At 37.7% G+C, this 24,320-nt stretch overlaps 1 protein-coding gene across 8 annotated transcripts in view; it reads left to right on the forward strand.

Annotated features, from left to right (window-relative positions):
* PBRM1 (polybromo 1) overlaps positions 1 to 24,320 on the forward strand; it is a 65,843-nt gene that overhangs the window by 21,683 nt on the left and 19,840 nt on the right. For all 8 annotated transcript variants that reach the window (XM_076346173.1, XM_076346177.1, XM_076346170.1 and 5 more), the window contains 13 exons: positions 1,061 to 1,277; positions 7,459 to 7,600; positions 8,180 to 8,277; positions 11,354 to 11,630; positions 12,734 to 12,839; positions 14,111 to 14,753; positions 15,635 to 15,846; positions 17,011 to 17,196; positions 18,985 to 19,142; positions 20,074 to 20,340; positions 21,721 to 21,866; positions 22,181 to 22,338; positions 23,041 to 23,224. In XM_076346173.1, coding sequence (XP_076202288.1) covers positions 1,061 to 1,277; positions 7,459 to 7,600; positions 8,180 to 8,277; positions 11,354 to 11,630; positions 12,734 to 12,839; positions 14,111 to 14,753; positions 15,635 to 15,846; positions 17,011 to 17,196; positions 18,985 to 19,142; positions 20,074 to 20,340; positions 21,721 to 21,866; positions 22,181 to 22,338; positions 23,041 to 23,224 — 2,794 coding nt within the window. The remainder of the gene's footprint in view (positions 1 to 1,060; positions 1,278 to 7,458; positions 7,601 to 8,179; positions 8,278 to 11,353; positions 11,631 to 12,733; positions 12,840 to 14,110; positions 14,754 to 15,634; positions 15,847 to 17,010; positions 17,197 to 18,984; positions 19,143 to 20,073; positions 20,341 to 21,720; positions 21,867 to 22,180; positions 22,339 to 23,040; positions 23,225 to 24,320) is intronic.

Genomic DNA, 24,320 nt, shown 5'->3' on the forward strand with positions numbered 1-24,320 from the left:
AATAATTTAACTCTAGTATGTGCAAAACCACATATATTTCATGTTATGCCTGTCTGCAAGGTACAAATTACACAATTTGTGTTACTGGGAAACGTGGAAGGGTTGGCCATTCATTGCTTCCCATCCTATATTTCCACTACCAGTGTTTTTTCATTCCTTTTGTGTTTCTGTTGCTCATGTAATATTTCTCCTAATTTTATCTGCAGTAAATGTTAGTTCTTCAGAGCATTTCTTTCATTCATCCTAATCGTGAAGCATAATATATGCTTCATATAGATAACTAGAAAAGTTTGCTATAAAATTTGTAAATACTTTATTATGAAATGTTTATGCTAATTATATAATAATTCTAAAATACTTATTTCTTTAATTTGCTGCATATATTTAGAGGTGCACCTTCAGGCCGTAGTGTCATTTTTTTCTGCTAAACTTCACAATTTTTGAATTGAGCTGTGATTAATATGGTCTGAAGGATTATAGAAGTTTTGAAGTCACCTTTTTGATATATATGCAAAAATTCATTTTTAATTTGGCCATTTTGCTTAAACGGCTAGGCACCTTTGAAAATTCTGGACATGGTTTGTCAATTTGTATTCTTGTAGCGAGCTCTTGTCAGATAGCAGAATAGCAGTAGTTCAATATACAAATGTATTTGGCACAAATACTAGTATTAATAGTTTGATGGGTAAATAAGGACATAGCTGTTTTATAGGTAGTGTGTGGTTGAATAGTCCTGTTACGTAGTCTCATATATGAACAATTCTCAGCACTTGTAGGTGGCAAGGGTGTGTTACCAGTGACAGAACTGAAGTCTCATCTGATAAGAGAGATTGCAATACCTAGATAAAGTGCCTTTTTTTGTCAGCTTGAGGCTCATAAGATATATTTGTGATGTCCTTTTCTGAGGTATGAATCTGACTGCCAGAGCGTGGCTGAACACCCTCAATTGAGGGACTGCCTTTTCTTCTGGTTTAGATCTTTATCCATTTGAAAAGTCAACCAAAAAACCCGCTCTGAGTTGTCCTGCTGAGTTTCCCATTTTTCCTTTCTCTCTGTGCAGCTGCTGCTCGTTATGAAGAAGGAGAATCCGAAGCAGAGAGCATTACTTCCTTCATGGACACTTCTAATCCTCTTTATCAGCTTTATGACACAGTTAGAAGTTGCCGAAATAATCAGGGCCAGCTCATATCTGAACCCTTTTTCCACTTGCCTTCCAAGAAAAAGTATCCTGATTATTATCAGCAAATTAAAGCACCTATTTCATTGCAGCAGATCAGGTAAGAAAGCAAAATAGAAACTACATCTGGTGGGAAACTATTCAAGGTTTTCTTTTATTTCCAGAATCCTTTCTTGTGGTCTAGTTGTCAATACCTAGTGCAGTGTATACCATCTTTCCTCTATATTTGGTTGCTTCTTGTTTCAAGTCAGTCTGCATCAGTCTTTTGATCATCTTTTATAGATGGCTGCTGTTGGGTTTATTTTCCATGGAGTTTCATTTGTAATGTGCCTGAAAGGTTGCCATATCAGTAATTCTGAAGGCTAAGTGGGCAACAGAGATGAAAACTTCTGCAGAACCCCCCGTTATTCTCTTTCCTTGACCCTGACGGCTTAGTTACCTTTTACTGCCATGGTTTTTTAAATTCATAGTCTTCAGCAATGTGAATTGTAGAAAGGTAGTTGCAATTACATTCCTTTTGTCTAGGTCACAGTATAACGGTGGAGAATAATATTTTCATTCATGATGTAGCTAGTCTGGACTGAAGTACCAAAGCAGTAACTATTTATAAATCTTTGAGCCATGAAAGGTTCATCAACTGCCAGAGCGCAGTTGTTGGATTAAAAACCTGAGTAAAAAGAAGTGAGCAATATCTTTCTTTAGTGGTGCAAGATAAGCTGGTGTGATGGATATATGTCAGGGTCCTAAGTGCATTAATAGACCTTAATGGCACTGACCAGCCTCGGGTGGCCCTGGCCTCCTGCCTAGTGGCCCCTGGGACTCCACTCCTTGCCTGAGCTACACTGCAGGAGTGCTGGTCATCCAGCTTTAGTGAGTGAGGACTGGACGCTAACACTGTTCATGTGTTTGAATCCACTCTAATACATAGGTCTGTAAATTTTAGTTATACCGTAATATGATCTTCTGGACCTGGTATAATTGTTGAATAAGCAGTGTCTTTGTTAAATCAGAAAGTAACAAAGCTTTTTTTTTTACCTGTCAGAGGGTTTTTTGCATGTGCTGGGGAACAAGTATGGAGCTGCCACACTGGTTATCTATCCATCAGTGGCTTTAAAGCATTTTTTATGTCTTAGTACAGCTTTTGGCTTGGCAAAGAAAGTGTCTTGTCTTGAACAAAGCACAAAATGTACTTGATGGGGAAAGAAGGTGAAATTGAGAAAAATCATTGACAGTTGTCAGGGAGCTTTTTGTCTGAATGTACCAAAGAGTATCAGCTCAAATTATGTATAAACAGATTTAATTGGGAGAGACTTTCCATTGAAAATATATTTGATATCAGTTATAGGACAAATAATTTGCCATAAGAGGCAGCTGCATTTCTGCAGTGTAGGCAGGTTGCATCTGGCTATGTGAGCAGTACAGAAACTGCATGCAAATGTATGAAGAGCTGTAGAAAAAAGTGACTTACTGCCTGAGAGCTTAGAAAATAAAAAGGGACAGACAGTCTTTTTAGAAAGAGTGTCTGTAGCTCACAAGTTAAAGTACAGTATTTATAATAATCCAACTTCTTTCAGCAAATTCTGAAGTTCTTTAAATTACCACATAACCTTCCCTTCTTACTATACCTAAAAAGCCTTGAAGTCATGCATATGTGTACTTAATTGATGTGCTTTAGGGAAAACTGAAGCTAGCATGGTTTTACTGATATTGCAAATATGTCTTCAGATATTCAAAACTGCCACTCATTAGGGATGGAGTTTTTTTATGGTTTTTTTGTGGTGGTGGTGTTTTTTGTGTTTTGGGTTTTTTGAGATGTACCTACAAAGAGCATATCTTCTGTTCACAGATGGGGACAGAGAAGTTAATTGTCCTAGTGAAAAGTTGAAGGTGTTGGAGTAAAGCCTGGCATTTCTGTCTCATCCGTTTCGCTTTGGCATCTGGCTACCCAGGCTATCCTGCCAGAGTGAACTGTGAAATGTGTGGATGTTGCAAATTTTACAGCTAGTCATATGTTTCAGGAGTTTGTGTGTGTTAAATGCAGGAAAAGCCTTACAAAATAATATATGATGTCTAGAGGGAGAGTATGGGTATGTTTTGTTTTAATGAGATGTACATTATACCTATCCCAGCCTCTCAATCGCTTTATGAGCATTATGAACCTCAGTCATTTGAGCTGAGCGCTGATCCCGAGCTGTTCCTGGATGTGGGAGGTAATCCTGCTGATGGGTTTAGTTTTCTGCTAGTTTCCTCCTGACTTGCTCTTTATAGAATCACAGAATAGCCGAGGTTGGAAGGGAGACCATCCAATCCAACCCCTGGCTTAAGCAGGGTCACCCAGAGCCAGTTGCCCAGGACGATACTCAAAACCCAACTGGGTATCTCCACAGATGGAGACTCCACAACCTCCCTGGGCAACCAGCACCAGTGTTTGATCACCCTCACAGTAAAAAAAAAACACCAAACCAAACCAAAAAACACCCCAAGGTTTTGATTTTTTTTTTCTTGTGTTCAGATGAAATTTCATGTGTTTCAATTTGTTCCCGTTACCTCTTGCGCTGTCAGTAGGCGCAGCTGAGATGAGTCTGGCTGCCTCTTCGTTCCCTCCCATGCACTGATGAGGACCCCCTGCCTCAAACAGGGCAAAACTCAGAGCTGTAGAACAAGAATATCCTATGTAAAAAGAAAGGCATGACACTGTGAAGGCTGTGACTTTCAGGTGTGGTAAAAGTGCATGGTGTGGAGGTTATTTTGCAAACTTAACATTGCTGGTGAGAAGTCATTCTGTAATTATAAATGGCTGGAGGAACAGTTGGGAAATAATGCAGCAGAATGTGTTCAGTTACCCGGTACGTAAATGCTAGATCCTGGCACGCTTACAAGAACTGTGTTCCTTATTAAATTTTACAGCGTTAGTAAGTGTGATCCCTAAGGCAAGTGGGCCAGGCTTTTCAGGGAAGCGCTCCAGGGAATTCCCTGGCAGCAGTTCTCTCCTTATACACGTGAGGCTGATGTGGGCGCACAGGCACTGCAGTCGGTATCTTCATTGGCACGCCCCAGTGTCTTGTGCTCCAGGAAGCTGGGGTTGTAGTCGAGGTTTAAAAAAGTGTGTGGATCTAGCGTAAAACAGAGTTGGTTTTGTGTGAAGTCTACTATTTGAGGATTTGAAATGCATTTTTCTTATGAACATGTGTCCTGTTGAACAATTGTCTGTGACACAGGAATCTAAATGTTACATGTCACTGCACTGGGATGTGTTGAGGTTCTCCTGAAACTGTGAAATTTGTGGTCGCTCTTGTTGCCTTTGGATTAATTATTAATTATTTGAGTTGAACTTACAGTAAATATGATCTGGTCAAGCATATTTTGCCTTATAATTTAACCACTTCTAGTAATATGGCAAATAAAGGAGTGGAAGTTATCTTGAAATAATGGAGACTGCTGTCTGGACTAAAGCCTGAATAGTTTATAGAGAACTTATTTTTTTGTTTGTTTGTTTTAAAATAACAGCTTAAGCCCAATACAAATTGCAAGAGGATGAATTGCAGAGTAGATCTTGAGAGGACTTTATCCCAGCTTGGTGCTTATGATTTCTGAAGCATGATTCCTTGTCCTCTAGCGGTTGTCTTTATTAGTAAAAAGCATTGAGACATTTTAGACATTTGTCTTAAGCATTTAATATTCAAATCTAAGGCAGTTGTGGTAGTCTTCACTTTATTAGATCCTTAGTTAGAGCCTAATTCTGCAAATTTGTCAGTATGAGTTCTCACTTGGAAACAAATTACGCTGATGCCGTCTACATCCAAGGGGAGAAAAAAGTCTGTTGGTCAGCATTTCTCTCCAATGCTGCTCCTTAATTGATTTCTACACAGGACTTGCTTTTTGAATTTTTGTATGTTCTTAATCTCTAAAGTAGTTTAGCTGACTTGGGCACCTTTTTCTAAGATGCAGAATTGCCTTTAGACATTATTTTTGTTTTCCATTAATCCTTTGAAAATTTGAATCTATTTTATAAACATTTGTAATAACATCAGTAAACAAGGAAATTACTGCTTGTTTACACACTTAATTACCCTATGTGCCTTGACAAATTACAATGTTCTTAAATAATTCCATTTTGAAAAAATTAAAACTCACTTTTGATGTTTTTGATAAATATGAGCTTATTAGTTGGGGTGTTTGATGCAAGTTTTTCAAGCCTTTCTATTCTATGTTTTCTTGAGTATTCTCTTAATGATGTGTTACCTTTTGTAACACCAACAAGTGTTTGTGTGCTGAAGTCCTGTAATTGCTTGTCAATATTTTTGTTGGGCTACAAGAATTAATAACATATGTTTTACTCTATAGATTTTGCTTTCTGTACCAGAGAGTGTTCAGATTAGCTGGAGAAAATGTAACACCTGTGGTGTTTGTTACCAGACAGTGGCAAGAGCATGACGTAGGCTCAGTGTTTACATCCTCGGTATTTATGATCATATGCGTCATATGCTAGTGGTTTAGGGCAAAATAATCCTGAATTTAATGGGCTTTTTATTTTGTTTTTGACTTTTTTAATACCGGTCACATATTCCTTAACATATGCAAATAATTGTTGCTGGAGTTTTACAAGGTAGAAATGGAGGCTTACTTTGCCTTGCCTCTTCTTCACGGCAATTTAATTGATACCCAAACTCTTTTGCTTTTGGGGGAGGGGGTGTGTGTTTGGGTTTTTTTTATTATTATTATTTGCATTTTCTTACTAATCTAATGAAAATTATATTGGTAACTCTCCTTTTTTTGGAATGGCAGAGTGAGTGAAGCTGACAGGAAAACTTTCCGATTATCTGTTGCTTCAGTTGGAAATATTAAAAAGAATCTAAAAAATAATGCATAAAGGTTTGCAAGATACTGATGTCTTAAAGTCTTAAAAAAGATACACGAACCTAAAATGGTTCATTTTAAATAAGAATGGCAACAAGTAATTTTCTCCACATCTTAGATTTAGGATATTTGTCCAAAATTGTTTTTTGCTTTTCTCATAGTTGTTGAGGACATACTAGTTCTTCAGATCTGAAAGAAATTAAGAAGAAATACGTTACATTTCAGTGAGGCGCATGCAGCTGCCATCCTGGCAACATGCAGTTAGTTGGATGTTTCCTGCAAAATGTATTTCCATCACGACAGCTTTATAGACACGTGCACTTCTCAGTAGCTTTTATAGCAGTTGCAGCTCTGTGCCATGTTTGATCCAACCATGACTTCCTCATCCTTGGCTGACCAGTGAAGGGTCCTGTTTAACGCAAGTTGAACATTGTTACTCTTTGTTTGTTGGTTGGGCTGTAAGGTCACATTGGTGGGTAAGGTTTGGGACTAAAAGGTACTACCTTTGTTTTGTGGTAGTGCTTATGCTTCATCAGGCAGGTTCACATTAAGTTAGGTGCTGTAGAAACCAGACTAGGATTACAGGTGGTGAGCAGGTTAAATGTGTGGTGTAACAGGCAAGCGGGTCAGGAAGGAGGTGTGAAGGAGGACGACTGTGTTTTGCAGTTGTGATAAGGGTTTGGGTTTTTTGTTGTTGCAGATTACTATTTTCTGTTGTGTTTAATGAGGTGTTGGAAGCTTTAAAAAAGTTGACTAAAACTTTCACCACTTGTGCAAGGAAATATGAGAAAACACATTAAGTTATTGGCAAACTAAGTGCACTGATTCATCTGTTTAGCATATGAAGAATGACTTTTTTTTGTCATTAGTCCTATTCTAACTGTTTTCACGTGAATTGCACTTCTGCAGGTAGCACCGATCAACAACCAGGTGGTTTTAAGAGACGGCAAAAATTGGAGGGGATTAGTACAAGAGGTGTTGGGCGCTTTTGTTTCTCATTGAATATGAGTGGAATTGATGTTGTGTAGGGAAGGCAGCGTTTGTGGCTGTGCGGAGCTAACCCGTCACATTGACATCATACCCAGGCCCTACAGGTCACAGCTGAGGCGTCCTGGAATAGTCTCAGCAGGTTGTGCTTCTGCCTCATCTGTGCCACATCTCATCTGAGTATGAAAACAGGACTTCAGTCTGCACAACTTTCAAGAGGGCAGCTTTCAGAATTATTAAAATCATTCTTTAAGGGGAGATATGTTTGCCTAATATAGGTACAATTGGAAGATGCTACTGCAGCATCAGAAAAAGAAAACACGGTCCTGAATTAGAGGTCTTTGGATATTGATTTATTGTGAAAATGAAGACGTTAAGGTACTGTTTTGCAATGTGTAACTTGAGAAATACCAGTCAGATATTCCACTCTTTTTCAGAACCAAACTGAAGAACCATGAATATGAAACTTTAGATCAGTTGGAGGCTGATCTGAACTTGATGTTTGAAAATGCCAAGCGCTACAACGTTCCCAATTCTGCCATCTATAAAAGAGTACTGAAAATGCAGCAGGTTATGCAGGTATGTGGAGTAGAGCAATCAAAAGGATAACTTCACACATGAACTTATTTCTCTAATGAATATTTTCCTAAATATTTTTTAACTAGACCTCTATTTGCAGTAGTATTTTCTTGCTTAGGGGGAAGTATGAGAATGAAGAGCATCATAGGGTGATTTTTCTTCAGCACATCTGCTGCCTTCTGTGATTTCTTTTGGTCACTTTTATTCCTTACTATGACTCTTAACCCAGTTAAGTTGTGAGAAAATTGATGATGTGGGGTTTTTTAGGGTTTGCAGATAATTGGAGGATGCTAAAACACTTCAAATTTCATTAAGTGTTCCAGCTAAGTGCTGCAGTCTGAAATGGCATTGTTTTCAAATTGATTCCTCAAAAATTTTCTGACAGTTAAAAAGAATTATACTGCTATTTTATGTCGGCCAACTTGTATTAAATAAATCACTGGAAATATTTTGATGGTGGTTTAGTCTCAAAACCTGTAGCTGCATCTTTCTTTGTGCATCTGATCTGTTCTGATGTTTAATACTGTTCTGGAAATGTCCAGCAGTGAGTTTGGCTTCAGGGATTTCTTCTTTTTTCAGGCAAAGAAGAAGGAGCTTGCTAGGAGAGACGACATTGAGGATGGGGACAGTATGATTTCTTCTGCTACATCTGATACTGGAAGCTCAAAAAGGAAAAGGTATGCACTTCTGTCGTTCCTGCAGACCATAACGTTGCTACATCTTTTATTTGTTAAAGAGAATATTAAGCCATGGTTTTTAGCATTTTTGTAAGGATTTGTAGTTCTGAAACTTAACCCATTAAGTGTTGGTTCTAATGAATTCAAAACCTTTTGCTGACATTATTTTCCTTTTTTGGCCTATTAGTTGGCAGTTGTCAACATCAGTTCAGTAAGTGGCATAGACATTGTAGTTGCACTGGATTAGGTAATTTTGTCAGTGGATTTCAGGATTTTTATTTGTGTTTTTTTTGTTTTTTTTATTTTAGCCTGGTGTGTGGACTGTCTTCACAGGTTTTTAGCAATTATTGCTTCTTTTCTACTACTTCTCCGATATATGACTATTTATGTAGTTTGGGTAGCAATTTCAGAATATAACGCTATAGTTGAGTTAATTTTTTGAAAGTTTGTAGTGTTACTCTACAAATATTTTTATTTGGTGAAATCTCCTGGCATAAATATTTTAATTTTCCATGACCTGAACTGTGCTTGAGGAGTTTTCATCATTAATGTTAGAGGACTGCTTCTCTCTCCTTTCTGAATTTGCACTCTTCGGTTACTTACCTGTCAGCTGCTGGGCCAAAGAGGGCATTTGACAAATAGATAAACTAAGTATAATAGGTTGATTATTCTGGATACTGTAATGTAAACAAAATTCACAGTGATTTAAAATATACTGTCTTAGTGAGCAATAATGATGGTTTATGTAAAGTATTCTTTAACAGTGATAGCTGTTGTGTAATTAATATTCGTGATGTATTTCACTCCAACAAGTGATAGTTTCTCTAGTCTGCCTCATGGTATCATTTGAAATAAGTTCCAACTTCTGATAATACTACTGCAATGGTAGCAACTGCCAGTGTAAAACTGTAATTGAGCATCTTTTTTGGTGGTGTTTATAACCTTCAGCTTCCTGTATTTTTAGTTCTTTGTTTTGTCAAAGTGACAGCAGTTGTGGGGGGGAGGACGGGAATGAAATAGAGCATCAGCAAAGATTCACTTAAGAGCAGTCAAGTAAATGCAACAAGGTACACTCATAAAAAAATCTGCAGAGAGAAAATGTTAACGTGGATTTAGGAGGTGGTACAGTCTAGGGATGCTAGGAAGAAGAAAAGTAGCGGAATGGTAAGACAGACCACGGTACCGAATGAAGATCAGGAAGGAACAAACTGCAAAAATTGCTAGTTTTGCGATCTTCAGATTCAAAGAGACTACTAACCTAATCAAGCAAGTCAAACTGTCATCGGTGTCCTTTTAACCCTATGTTGCTTTTGATCACCTTGTGCAATAGAATACTGAAATGCTTAAAAGAAAAAAAATCTGTCAGGCCTTGTCATCTAAGAACAGTGAAAGAGAAAAAGTTGCATTCATAGGTAAGGGAAATCAAAATGATTTTATTTTCTTCATACCTGAAGAGAACCTGAAAATGCTTTTGATGTTGTCAGTTCAATACTTACCAGTTTCACTTGCTGAATGATAGGAAGTAAAAGAAGATTGTAAATGCTGCTGATAGCAGAAGTGAAGCACTGAGGAATTCCAAAATGTTGCTGAAAAAGGAAACTAATAACCCAGGCAAAATTCATCCCACTGGGAAAATAATAGTGACACAGATATGTATCAGATGCATGACCTGAATCTTGAGTATTGGCAGGCCTTTTACTATTTCTGCTTTGGTTTTACTTTACCTACTTTCATTGAACTAAATGTTAAAACTTGGAAACATGTTAAAATGTGGAATTTGGAAGCACGTCTTTGTTCTGGCGTTACTCATCTGCTAGTGTGAACCACTAAGTAACAGTTTCCAGCAGTGAAGATAATGCAGAAGAAGGTTTTTAACCTATAGAAGATACATTTTGAATTTTCTCATGTGTTGTAACATTAATTTTCATTAGTTATTGTGCTGACCTCACCAAGGAGCAAGAGGTATCTGAGGCATGAGGCTATGCTGGATTAGATATATTTTAAATGTAGGAGGAAAAGATCCAGATGATGGAAAATCTGTGATGCAGTTTGGTTTCTAGCAAGTTGTACAGTGATGTTTTGCACATTCTGCAAATTAAGATTGTTGTTGTTGTCTTTACAGATTATGTAGTCAGAGTTACAACTACGTGAATAAGTCTTACAGAGATTGCAATTGGAAGCTCGTTTAAAAGTGCTTTGTAGGGAGTGCATTTCTAAGAGTGCCACAGTATCTAAGCTGAGATTATAAATTATTAACATAAGCTTTCCCCTCCCTTATCTGATTTGCTTATAAATCATGTAGTATATGTACAGGGAGCCATGCATAACTCTTTTCCTGATAAGCTGTGTCTTGGTTGTGCTGTCAGATTTCTTGAGACAACCATAATAGCTACACATAGGATGACTCTAAAGTTTGTGGTGATACCATGTACGTGGCCATTTTCTACCTGGGTTTGCAGTTTTGGTGAGCTTTTTTGACCTGTAACTTCATTTGACTGTGGTTGACAGATATTGAAGCAATTCAGAGCCTTCTTTCTACTACATTCTTGATGTCCTCATTTTTCTTGTATCTCGTACTGAAGAAGATACAGAATTACTCTGAGATAAATAGCTCAAGTTTTTGATATTCTGTATTCAGCAGAGGCACTCATGAAGATACTGGCTGAGGGGTTTTTCCCTGTTTGCACTAGATCTTGAGGTCTTGAATTCCAATGCCTAGTCCTGACTGATCTGTTTTCTCTGCGGCTGGAAAGTGCTTAGAGCTCCCTTTGATCTTTGCACTCCTGAAAACTAGTTGTTTGTTTTATTCCGTAGAACACTTAAACTCAAGGCGAATAAGAGAAAAATCCTATCTTAAAGTTTATTTAGCAGACTGCTGGTTATGATGCTGTCATTATTTGCAAATGGACCTATGTTTCTAGTACACTGTCTTAATATTGAACTTCTTGTGTGTGTGTTTAGGTGGTTGTGGTGGTTTTCTCATGGTAGAGGATAATGTCATTTTGATATTAGTGTTGGAAGTGGGGAAAAGAGCCACTGACATTTATTCTTTTCCTTTTTGTTCTTAACTTAACAGTAAAAAGAATATACGAAAACAACGAATGAAGATCTTATACAATGCAGTTCTGGAAGCTCGAGAACCGGGCACAGGCAGACGGCTCTGTGATCTGTTTATGGTTAAGCCATCCAAAAAGGACTATCCAGACTATTACAAGATTATCTTGGAGCCAATGGACTTGAAAATGATAGAACACAACATCCGCAATGATAAGTACGCAGGGGAAGAAGCCATGATTGAAGACATGAAGCTCATGTTCCGAAATGCAAGGCATTATAATGAGGAAGGCTCCCAGGTAGTGTTTTGATTCTGCAGTCACACTTTACCTCTCTGCTTCTTTGCAGACATATAAGTTATGTTAGGATGGTTTAGCTTTGACTATTACTCACATTATTTATGATAATTGTTTATGGAACTAAAATAGAAATGTGACTTTTTCTTTCTGCTGTTGTTTTAAATTCTGTCTTTGTCTATAGTTGTATAAACATGAAATGCAACATGCTCCTTTGCGAAGGTTAGACTTATTTCCTGTTAGCTAAACTTGTTCCTCCACTACAAAGAATGTCAGCTGAATGTTTCCTAGTATGTTTTAAAAAAATAAGCTAGTTACTAAATTCTCATTATTTGTCCTCAATTAATCACGTGAAGGTATTTGCACAGTGAACGGTCATTAGCATGTGATTTAGAGCTCAGAACCTCTGAGAAGGGATGTCTTAGTCGGAAAGAAACCAGCTTTGTTTTCATGGAAGTGGAGAGTGTGGGAGATCAGACTAGAAGACCTGACTTGTTTAGTCTAGCAAAAGGAGTCTGAAAGGAGTATGCTCTTCACTTACAAATATATCGTAGGGTGTTTCTGTATCGTGATGTTTCTCAGACAGCAAGCATGATGATGTGGAACAGAGTGGTGGTAAGAAACCTCCAGCTATTTCTAATGAGGAACTTGATCAGCTACCGTACAGGACTTTATGATGAGGTTGTGTTCACTGGGGTTGGATTTGAAGACCCAGGAGGACTGTTCTAGTCCTGTGTACCTTGATGGAATCACAACAATTCAAGAGATCTTCCATTGCTCAGCAGAATGGTTTGATGAGGAGGTTGATAAGACAACTGCACCTTGCTGTTTGGTAATCTTTGGAATAGAAATGCAGCTTAACTGGATAATATTTAGTCAAGATTTATATACCTCCTGATTTAGATGGTGTTCATCAGTTCTGCTTACCGGTGTAAGTCTATGAAAGGTGTACATTTAAGAAATAAGCCCTTCTTTTTAATCAAGCACTTGGTTTTGCATTCAGCTTTTTCCAAACTAACATTTAAATGTTTCTTGGGGGCTAGTTCTAAACTAGTCTAAACACAGTAAACCTTGTTTTGGTTTTTTATTACTTTACTGATTAATAGGTATACAATGATGCTCATATGCTGGAAAAGATCCTTAAAGAAAAAAGGAAAGAACTGGGACCCCTAGCTGAAGATGATGATGTTGCATCCCCTAAACTAAAGCTAAGTAAGGCAACCTCATACATTGCTATGTGTCATTTCAACACTTATGAAAACCCACCAATACAGATTAACAGATCTTCCTTTTAGAATAGAAGACGTGATCTGCAAATTTACACTGACATGCAAAGTAGAATTATATTTTCAAAATCATGACAGCAATGGTGTGTTTATATGTGTATATAATAGAATTCAGTTGTTGCATATAGTGTTTTCTAAGAAAAGTAACTAAGAATGAAGAAGGAAAACTTAGGAATGGTTGGAATGACTGGCGTTTAGTCATGTGGTGTTATCCAAATGTTAGATGCTGCATTATGTGCTCAGTAACACTTCATTAGCACACTTAATGTGTGCTGCTGGGATTGCTTACAAGTAAGGTGCTTCTCCAACTGAGTAAAGCTCGTAATTTCCCTGGTCAAATGTCTGGGATTTCCACAGAATGATAAAAGAAATATGAACTTTATTTGTAAAATTATGGAAAGCCATGAAAAACACAGAGGTGAAATTTCCAACAATATCTGTTCCTAGACCTGTTGCCCTTAAAAACTAGGTTTGCTACTACTCAAATCTCGTGTCCTCTTAATATGTGTTCAGAATTTAGCAAACTGAGAAGGTTAAAATTGCACAGAAAAGCTTAAAGAAAATAACTGCACCAGCCTTCTTGAAATAGAAATGTGCAGCTCTTAGGTAAGGTACAGGTAGTAGAGAATTGACAGAGACTATGCAGTACGGTAACAGAGATCCTGAATTAATCAAAAAGCTAATCTGGTTGATAATCCCATGGGAGGTCTTATTTTACATTTTACCTGTAATAATCCTCTCTGATTTGTCATAAAGGAATCTGATAATATTTAGAATGCTTAATTTTAGTGATAGCAAAAACCCTGTGATAACTGGATTTTTAACGGCTGTAGAGAGAAATTAATCTAGAGCTAGTAAGACCAAACTGAATTTAGAGGAGTTATCTTTCCCTACCTAATGTTATTAATGTTTTCTTTGCATAAGTCTGAAGAGACCTTCACCAGGTGGACCACATAGGAACATATGATTCTGTGTTTGCCAAAAATAACATTTAAAAAAATATTCATACAATGATGAAAAATAAAGGAAGCTGCAACTTGGAATGGGCTCCATGTTGTAAGTCTTCTGCTCGTACCATAAAGTGGTTCTTCAATAAGCAATTCTCCAATGGAAAGGGGATAGACAAAGAAGTGTGCAAGCTCTGTTTTTGTAATGATTTTTTTTCTTTTTTCTTTTTTTTCCTTTTTGTCTGCTTAGGTAGAAAAAGTGGCATTTCTCCTAAAAAATCAAAATACATGACTCCAATGCAACAGAAATTGAATGAGGTGTATGAAGCAGTTAAGAATTACACGGATAAACGAGGCAGGCGACTGAGCGCCATCTTCTTGCGGCTGCCATCTCGGTCTGAACTTCCTGACTATTATGTAACCATTAAAAAGCCCGTTGACATGGAAAAGATCAGAAGTCATATGATGGCAAATAAATACCAGGATATTGATTCCATGGTAGAGGACTTTGTAATGATGTTCAATAACGCTTGCACATACAACGAGCCAGAATCTTTGATTTATAAAGATGCTCTGGTCCTGCATAAAGTTTTGCTTGAAACTCGGAGAGAAATAGAAGGAGATGAGGATTCTCATGTGCCCAATGTCACTTTGCTAATTCAGGAACTTATCCATAACCTTTTTGTATCTGTTATGAGCCACCAGGACGATGAGGGCAGATGCTACAGCGACTCCTTAGCTGAGATTCCTGCTGTTGATCCCAACTTCCCAAATAAACCTCCTCTGACTTTTGATATTATCCGAAAAAATGTTGAAAATAATCGCTATAGAAGATTGGACTTGTTCCAGGAGAATATGTTTGAGGTACTGGAGAGGGCAAGGAGAATGAACAGGTGAGCGAAGCCATACTGTTCAGGTATCTTTTTCTTATCACATGAGTTTTGCATGTTTAATGTTAGACAAAGGCTGAAGTTTTTTTAAGGTGTTTGCTTTCCTTGATATGGGTGTTTAGAAAACTAAATCTCAAAAGCTCTATCAGGTCTTCAGTGGAATGTATGCTTTCATTTAAAAACAAGGCAAAAGTTAGGTTTCTGCCATGAGATAATTTTGATGTTAATCTTCCAAAGGCACACCTGATGAAAACCAGATTTGTGCTAACTTTCAAATTGAAAAAACAAAGAGGAGGAGCTGTTCGCTAACTGCTTGACTAGTGGATTACCGTTTTGGAGCAATCACAGTTGTATGAGTTATGGTAATATTGTGCAAAAGCTATGAACACTCGCAACTTCTTGCAGTGTTTTACTTGAATTAGGTAGAGTACTTGGGGATGTGCAGGTGAGATTTTGACTCTGAAGGAGAGGAGGTAAAAAATGATATTAAAACGTCTACTAACAGGAGTCCGGGCAATTAAAATAAGTCAGTTTTGTTAATAATGTTATTACTCAAGTTTTCAGAAGTTAACAGATTGTAGAGGTCCAGTGGCAAGTAGTTTTGGTCGCAACCAGTTACCTTTTGATTTTTCTGGTATTTCAGGACTGGTGTGTACAAAAATACTGTTTTAGGTAAACTGTAATACAAACTGGCAGCGGAGTAGCAGGTGGAGCATGACTTGCCAGTGTCTGCTGCTGCTTGTTATGAGTAAGCACAGAAATCTATTGGTAGAGTGAAGCTTTAGTTTTATCACTAAGTGTGGTGATTGATGGGTATGTGTTTAGGATCCTGTTTGACTCTGCACAAACTATGTTTCTGCCCTGTTGTATGTATTTTTGTACAGGACTGATTCGGAGATTTATGAGGATGCGGTTGAACTTCAGCAGTTCTTTATTAAAATTCGAGATGAACTTTGTAAGAACGGAGAGATTCTTCTGTCACCCGCTCTCAGCTATACCACCAAGCATCTTCACAACGATGTAGAAAAGGAAAAGAAGGAAAAGCTGCCCAAAGAAATAGAGGAGGATAAGCTCAAAAGAGAGGAGGAGAAGAGAGGTAACTACTTTCTTTTCATTAATTTTAAATGTATTAATTGAAAAATGTACCTATGCATATGATGTATGCTCTGCTATTACTGCAGCTTCACCTACTGAAAGGACCTTAATAGTCTGGTTGTCCACCAAGGGTCTTGCATTTTAAAGTTACGAGGCATTTATTTTATTTTGATCCTTAGCAGCCATGCCAGACAGCTTTAAGAAAGAGATGTAGGTAGATACTAACCTTATGTAAGCCCTTTAATCAGAACGCATTGGGGTGCCAGTAGTCTTATTTCAAGGATATTATAAAAGAAAACACTAGTTTTTTACTATAGCTTTCTGCTGATAATAAACTTAGCAATGACTGTTCCAATTGACCTTTTAGTCATTTCCTTTTTGACAAATACTGGTTTCTTGATGTGCTGATGGTGTTGTCTGTGATCATGCTTTTAACACTGCTAAAGAAATGGTATTTAAGTAAGCCTTTTGTGTTTCTTACTTGGCTACTGTAAGTGTGAAGAGGAATGGGCTTGCACTATTTTGTAGGGCAAGAAACCTACTGTGAAGGTCCCTTGTGTTTCGCAGTTCCTGGCTGTTGCTGTCCATATAATTGTTGTGGAGCATGTCTAGGGGAATGAATAAAGCTTTCTAATTGCTCCTTTCCACAGATGGGAGCAGAGCTGTTAGCTCTTTGTCCTTGAATTGTCTTTCTAACGTGGTTCATCTTCCCACATAGCACTAATGTCGGCAGCAGTAAAGTCTGGTTACTCCAACCAGGCTCAGTATTATAAGGGGACAACAGCTGTGATGCCCTTTTTCTGTCTTCCTTTGAGAGCTAAAAAAACCCCAAAGAAAGCGAAACTTGCCTCTCTGAAGGCTTCTGAGCTCAGTGCTGTCATTGAGTTCTTCTTCACTCACTGGGAGGGCTCAATAAAATTCAACTGAAGAAGGGAAACCCAACCTTCAGCAGCACCAGTAGCAGTAAGGCTAGCAGCACAAAACACGCTTAAACCCTTCCTTCACGCTGGAAGTCAGTGACAGAGGGACGCATCAGGTATCATGTGGCACTTTTGCATGCGGCACTTCTGCACTCAGCAAAGGGTTGAGGGCATTCATATCAGCAATCTTGGCAAATGTGGAAATGTGGCATTACTAACATCTATTTTTCCCTTCTTGAAATAAGAAGCTGAAAAGAGTGAAGATTCTTCTGGATCAGCTGGGCTGTCAAGCTTGCATCGGACCTACAGCCAGGATTGCAGCTTCAAGAACAGCATGTACCATGTAGGAGATTATGTGTATGTGGAACCTGCTGAAGCCAACTTGCAGCCTCACATTGTCTGTATTGAGAGGCTGTGGGAAGATTCAGCTGGTAAGGATGTCTTTGCTATAGGAAAACAATATGGTGAAACTTCTTATTATTACTATTTAAAACTTCCAATCTGAGCTTTTTCTGTGTAGATGTTATTTATTTTCCTTGCAGAAGTATGTGTGGACTGGTGAGTATTTTTCTTGTTTCTGAGTTGCTTTGTTTCAAAGAATATTACAAATATAAAGCTCTTGGATCAGCACACACTTTTTGTTGTTCATCTCTACCTACCCTCAAATGGTAAGCGTCCCAGAGAATGGGCTCTTCTAAGTGGGATGGGGTCCTTGTAATTTAGGCGCAGAAGAACACATGGGGTTTTTCTGTGCTGAGAAATCTGAACTAAAGTTGGGCACATTTAACTGCAAGTGTTCCACAGAACAACTCAGTTTCAGAACGTGCCTTTGTTGAATTTCAGAATTGAGCTGAATCTTGCATTTCCTAGGCCAAATCAAACCATAACAAGTACTATTTTGTTTTTTCTCATCAGTGATGCTTTCTGTTTGCAGCAGATACTTCTCTTAAGTGTAAGGAAGGCTAGAGATATGGCAGGAGTATCAGATAAGCATGGTGCACTCTCAGCAATCCTGGAAACTACAGTTGCTGAGAGCTACAGTGGGGTATAGTGGAGTTAAGCATTTTGGTTGTACTTTTTTTTAAAGGGATGGAACGGGTGTTTTATAAGGACAGATTAAAAAGACCGTGACTCTTAAATTTGGAGAAGAGAAATGTAAGGCAGGATATAATTAAGGTTTGCAAAATCATGAAGTGAGTAGATAAAGTGAATGCAGAAATACTATTCAACAAATCCAGCAGTACTAGAGTTAGAGGGCACTCACCGACACTAATAAATCAGATTAAAACACGTGAAAATGTTTGGCTTTTTGATACAGTGGGTAGTGAGCCTCCTGGCTTTCCCAGGAGCTTGTGGAGGCAGATTGTATCAGCAGGTTCAAAAATGGGTGAGACAAGTCCATGTACAACAGGTCTAAACCAAATAATAAAGGAAATAACCAGCAAGTAATAGCCAGATGGAAAGAATAGCTCTCTAACACCTCTAATGGAATGACTGTAGAAGGAGTGGAATGAGTTATGGAGAGTGGCCAAGATCAAATGCGTTCTTCTAATAGCCTGTCCTGCTCACTCAGTTGGATGCAGTGTATTTGGGTAGATGGACCATTGGCCAGTTGGACGTTTCTTATGTTCACTTGTCTGTGATGGAGAAAGAACTTTTTATTCTGGTTCAGTCTACAGATTACAGATTTTCTTTGATTTAGAAAAATAGTACATATCTGTAACTTCTTTATAAATCATTGTTAACAATTTGAATTTGTCACAGTGTAATATGGAAGAAATAGTTCTTAAAAAACTTGAAACCAGTTACCAAAGGTTCTTCAAATAATCAGGTGATTGTTGTGTAGACTTTGAAGCCATTTCAAGGCCTGAAAGTCAAGATTTATAAATAAGTTGCAGACTGTTTCCTGAAGTCATCTGACTCAACAGAACTGATTCCTCCTTTATTTTGCTGAGTCAGATTTTACTGTGGAAAAACCAATTTGCAGGCTTTTTAAGCCACCTAGTTTTCCTTACCTGAAACAGTTAAGGAATCTTGTCCTGTTTTAAAACAGTTTACTCTCAGTCTAAATGACTACATGGCTATTTGATTGATCAATCAATCTATAGTTGTTTTTTCTTGCTGATGCAGTAGAGAATATACCATTTTACATCTTTTTCTCTTTCTTTCTCCCTTCTCTCTCTCTCTCTCTCTCTCTCTTTTTTTTTTTTTTTTTTAAGGCGAGAAGTGGCTCTACGGCTGTTGGTTTTATCGACCAAATGAAACGTTTCATCTTGCAACACGAAAATTCTTGGAGAAGGAAGTTTTTAAGAGTGACTATTACAATAAAGTTCCTGTTAGCAAAATTTTAGGCAAATGTGTGGTCATGTTTGTTAAGGTAAGAGACTATTCAGACTAATTTGTTACGCAAATATGTTCTCTGCTGTTTTCTTGAAGAGGTGTAGGCATCCTAACAGAGACATTCTACTAATTCTTAAATAAAATAGGACTTGCTCCTGTGTACTGTTTGTATTCTTCATTTGCTTCATGAGCAATGTAGTTCATGCAAGTGATGGTGTTTCTTGGTGCTGGTTGGTTTGTAGTATCATATGCCTGTTAGATAATTAGCTAACTGATTTTTCAGAGCATGTAGTAGAGAAATTGCAGGTAACTTCTTAAAGGTTTCCATAAAAGCATGTAGATTTAGGTTTGGTAGAGAGGGAGACTTGAATGGCTTGGTAAGAGGATGAAGTCTTTCACCTCTGTCTCAAGTTTGATTCCACATTGTTCTTGTGCTGAGAATTTTTGGCTTGCTTGCAACATACCTATCTCAGCCAGTTTTTAGAAGGTAGTGTGTTTGTATGGAAAAAAGTGCTACAGCTGCTGAGTACATGAATGGGTATCAGTCACATATCAATGAGCATGGAGCTTACTTTCCTGCCCCCCTGCCCCCCAACTTGGTGGTCATGTCCTCTTTCCAAGTCAAAGCTCAGAAATCTTGTAAAGGTGGTTTTGGGCTGCAGGTCTTGTACTTGTTGATGTACCAGTTTGGTAAACGAATAAAACCTAACTTTTCTCACATGATAACCTGTACTGAATTTAGCTTCTTCTCTAAGGGTGGGATTTCTTGTTGTTTGCTTTTAATTTTTAATATAACTTGGATGTCAAACTGGAAGAAAAGAACTCAGCAGAAAAGCTTTCTTAGTCTAAAAGACTTTCTGATAGAAACGTAGAAAAAAACAGGAAGCATGAGAGGGAGTTCACTGTGTGTCTGTGGGGTACGTGTGTGTGTTGCTGAAATATTTCATCTTTTTTTCTTCAATCTGCAGGAATATTTTAAATTGTGTCCTGAAAACTTCAGAGATGAGGATGTCTATGTCTGTGAGTCACGTTATTCTGCGAAGACAAAATCTTTTAAAAAGATTAAACTGTGGACTATGCCTGTAAGCTCTGTAAGATTTGTCCCACGAGATGTACCCCTGCCTGTGGTCCGTGTTGCTTCTGTATTTGCTAATACAGACAAAGTAGATGAAGAGAAACACGCTGAAACATTGGAGGACAGTAAGGTGGGAGAAAGTATGCTTCATCTTGAAAAGGTATGTAAGATAACAAGTGGAACATCAATTATGTTCGACAGATAAAGAATGACAAAATGTGAGCCCTCATGACTTTGGTTTCACAGCATTCAGACACAATAAAATATAAATAAAGTTTATGTTATAAATTGTTACACACATTTGTAAATAAATACAAACAAAATATAAATAGACTAAACAGAAAATAAACTGTGTACATATTTGCTAGATTCTACAAATGCTTTCTTGTGATCGTGTGAAGGGGTTGGTTTGTGGTTTTTTTACCACTTAAGAAAAGAAAATTACACTTTTACTGTAAAGCTTGCCTTAAGCCTGAAGAATCAGTAGAACTAAAAGTCTAATTTTAGTTCATGGCAATGCTGAAATGCTTTATTGTGTAGTATTTCACTAAAATAGGCAGTAGCTAGGCAGCAGTAAGCAATACGTAATATTCTGTTGTTTGTGACCTATTCATGGTTGATAACTGAGTAGTTTATTGTCGAAATGCTTAAGAATATTTCTGTCCAACATACTGGGTAAAATGGTTTAGTTTATTGTATTTAGAGTCATAAAAGAAATAAATTTAAATAAATGTATTAAATTCAAGTAAATTGAATTAAAGTTATCTAAAATAAATTTAGAGACATAAAAAATAAATTTAGAGTCATAAAATAAATCCACTTTACACTGAGTTCTCTAACAGAACCTCAGAACAGAATACCCAGCACACTCATTGTCAGCTTTAGTCAGACACTTAGTGTATATATTGTATTTATTCACATCATGACAAAAGAAGGAATTATTTCTACTAAGAGAATGAAAACTTGTAGGGTCTTTTCCTTCCACGCCTTGGGGAGATAGCCTGTGTTTTCATTGGCTTTCTGAAATCCTAGACTAAAAGGTCAAATGCGGCACAATGTGGGTTTTAACTAAAAAGTAAGAAATTAAATAGGGCAAATGGTATGAATTTGCAAGCAATACATGGAGTGTTCATATTATTGTATATGAGAGTTGAATCATTAAATTTCTATGTATGTAACTTGGTCATATACTCAATTCTTGCCTCTTAAGCATGTTACTGTGCTTTAAAACAAACCATCAAAATAAGCTGACAAGGCTTGGCTTGGCCAGTTAACTTTGAAGCAGTAGAAGAAAAAAGGACCTGTAAATTACTGTTCTGGCAAAATTACGGCTTTGTGTACATGGAGGGTATCTTTGGCTTTGCTATTTCATTTCTAAATTTCAAGGCCCCTCACTTTCGCATGTACATCTCTGTTAGTGTTTACCTATTACTGGTAACATAAAGATAGAGCAAAGTCTTTTACTTGAACCTGGCATCTTTTTATATATGTGTTTGGTTTTCCTTCTTCCACAAGTTTCTAAATGCGTATTCTTCTGCAGGACAAAGAAGATGTTCCGGTAGAAATGTCCAATGGAGAACCTGGTTGCCATTACTTTGAACAGCTCTGCTACAATGATATGTGGCTTAAGGTTGGGGACTGTGTCTTCATAAAATCACATGGGTTAGTGCGACCTCGGGTAGGAAGGTAGGTGCAATTTCTTTATTTGCAGTTTGTGTGTATAAAAATAACTTGGACAAAAGACGGGCTTGCTGCAAAAGTTTAAAAGAGGATGGGGAAAAAAAATCTTCTGAATTAAGCTAAATGTTACAAGCTCTTAATAGATTGAGGTAGAAGTTTAGCCACCTAATAAAAAGGTGATACAGTTGTACAGTTGGAATAGGCTGTTCTTCTGTACTCGTTTTTTACTGACAGTCTTCCTGAACAACCTAATGCGTCCAGGTGTCTCATTTAGGAGGGATGGCCTTTCATTTATGTCAGTGGTTTGCTTTTCTTTCCAGAATTGAAAAGATGTGGGTGCGAGATGGAGCTGCATATTTCTTTGGTCCAATCTTTATACATCCTGAAGAAACTGAACATGAACCAACTAAAATGTTCTACAAGAAGGAAGTGTTTTTGAGTAACTTGGAGGAGACCTGTCCGATGACTTGCATTTTGGGTAATTATTAACAACTTGAAATCCAATGGACACTCTCTTTCTTTTCCTATACAATCTGAAGTGATATATAGCTATGTGTAGGCTTGATTCCAAGTACGGTTTTTTCCATGTTGAGTGGGGGAGGAGAGATTATTCAGTCCATTTCTAATATGCATTCCTGTCTTTGGGAGCTGTAGTGAGAATTTTCACTATAAGGACACTTTCTTACAATAAGGGAATGACACTTTCTTACAATAAGGGAATGACATGTATGATATCAAAGTGAACGTTGTCTGCAGCCAGAGAACAGAAAACTTCATTTTTCTCACATATTAATGTAATTATTCCGCTATGTGTTACCTGGAAAGTCGGTCCAGAAGGAGGCTGAAATTTGGTTTGTTGCATAAGATGATGACTATGTACTTTGTTTTGTAGTTATGATGCTGTGCTAAATATAGTTAATTGATTAGTGATCATGGAGTTTTGTTATTTTGCAGTTTTCTTGGTTTTTTAAAAAAATCCAAAAGCTGCATTTAAGTTCATGTAGGTTTCTCGTGAGTGGCATTATTTAATAGGGATATCAATTGGTGTATTTTCCATAGTTGTGCCAAATACCGGGAATCTTCCAGACTTATGAGACTGGCAAAAACTTCAGTTTCCACACTTTTTGTAAAATGTCTGCAAGTGTGACTGCCTTCTTACCCAGCTCTTTCATTTCTGCAGGAAAGTGTGCAGTTCTGTCGTTCAAAGACTTCCTCTCCTGCAGACCAACAGAAATCTCTGAAAACGATGTTTTTCTTTGTGAGAGCCGCTACAATGAAAGTGACAAACAAATGAAGAAATTTAAAGGGCTGAAGAGGTTTTCACTCTCTGCAAAAGTTGTAGATGACGAAATATACTATTTTAGGTAAAAATGTGATGGGAATGTGGGGGTCACCTGAGCACTCTTCTGTATTGTGGTGGACTGAGCCTGGCTGGCAGCTAAGCCCCCACCCAGCCACTCGCTCACTCCCCCACAGCGGGATGGGGGACAGCATGGGAGGGCAAAAGGAAGAAAAACTCCTGGGTCAAGATAAAGACAGTTTAATAAGTGAAGCAAAGCTTCACACACAAACAAAGCAAAATAAGGAATTAATTCACTACTTTCCATCGGCAGGCAGATGTTTATAGCCATTTCCTGGAAAGCAGGGCCTCAGCATGCATAATGGTTACTCAGAAAGAAAAACGCCATAGCCCTGAATGTCCCCTCTTCCTCCTCCTTTCCACCAGCTTTTATTGCTGAGCATGATGTCATATGGTATGAAATATCCCTTTGGTCAGTTTGGGTTAGCTGTCCTGGTTGTCTCCCCTCCCAGCTTCATGCCCACCCTGGCCTACTTGCTGGGGGAACAGAGTGGGGAAAAAGAAAAGGCCTTGATGATGTGCCAACACTGTTCAGCAATAACTACAACGTCAATGTGTTATCAACACTGGTGTGGTCACAAATCCAAAACACAGCACCACACGGGCTACTATGCAGAAAATTAACTCCATCCCAGCCAGACCCAGTACATACATAAAAGTCATAGTTGTAGGAGAAGGTGAATTTTGACTAACCACACTTTTGGAAAGAAGTCCAGATAACATCAGTCTTTTCATGCTCTGAAGACCAGTGGATGTTTTCTTTTTCTCCTCCTGACTTTAGTAAGAGTCGTTACATTATCAGATTGGTAAATTCTCTTGGATGTCGTTAAAATACTTAGGTCCTCATTATGGGTAACAAATAGCTTTCCAGTTGGTGAACATTGATATTAATAAGAGTATTAAGTTCTGACTTAAGTAAAATGTAAAATCTAAGGAAGATGTGGTGTTAACTGCCTTCTATTGCAGAAATGACGTATTTGCTGCATTGAAATCCCCTTCTAACTGATAAAAAATAAAATAAAAAAATCCTTCAAACAAGTGACTGAAATGAAACGCTGTCCATAGGCACTGAATGATTTCTTCTTGGTGTTCTGAAAGGA

The sequence above is a fragment of the Aptenodytes patagonicus genome, chromosome 8 (assembly GCF_965638725.1).
Source record: "Aptenodytes patagonicus chromosome 8, bAptPat1.pri.cur, whole genome shotgun sequence".
In the NCBI taxonomy this organism is placed as follows: Eukaryota; Metazoa; Chordata; class Aves; order Sphenisciformes; family Spheniscidae; genus Aptenodytes; species Aptenodytes patagonicus.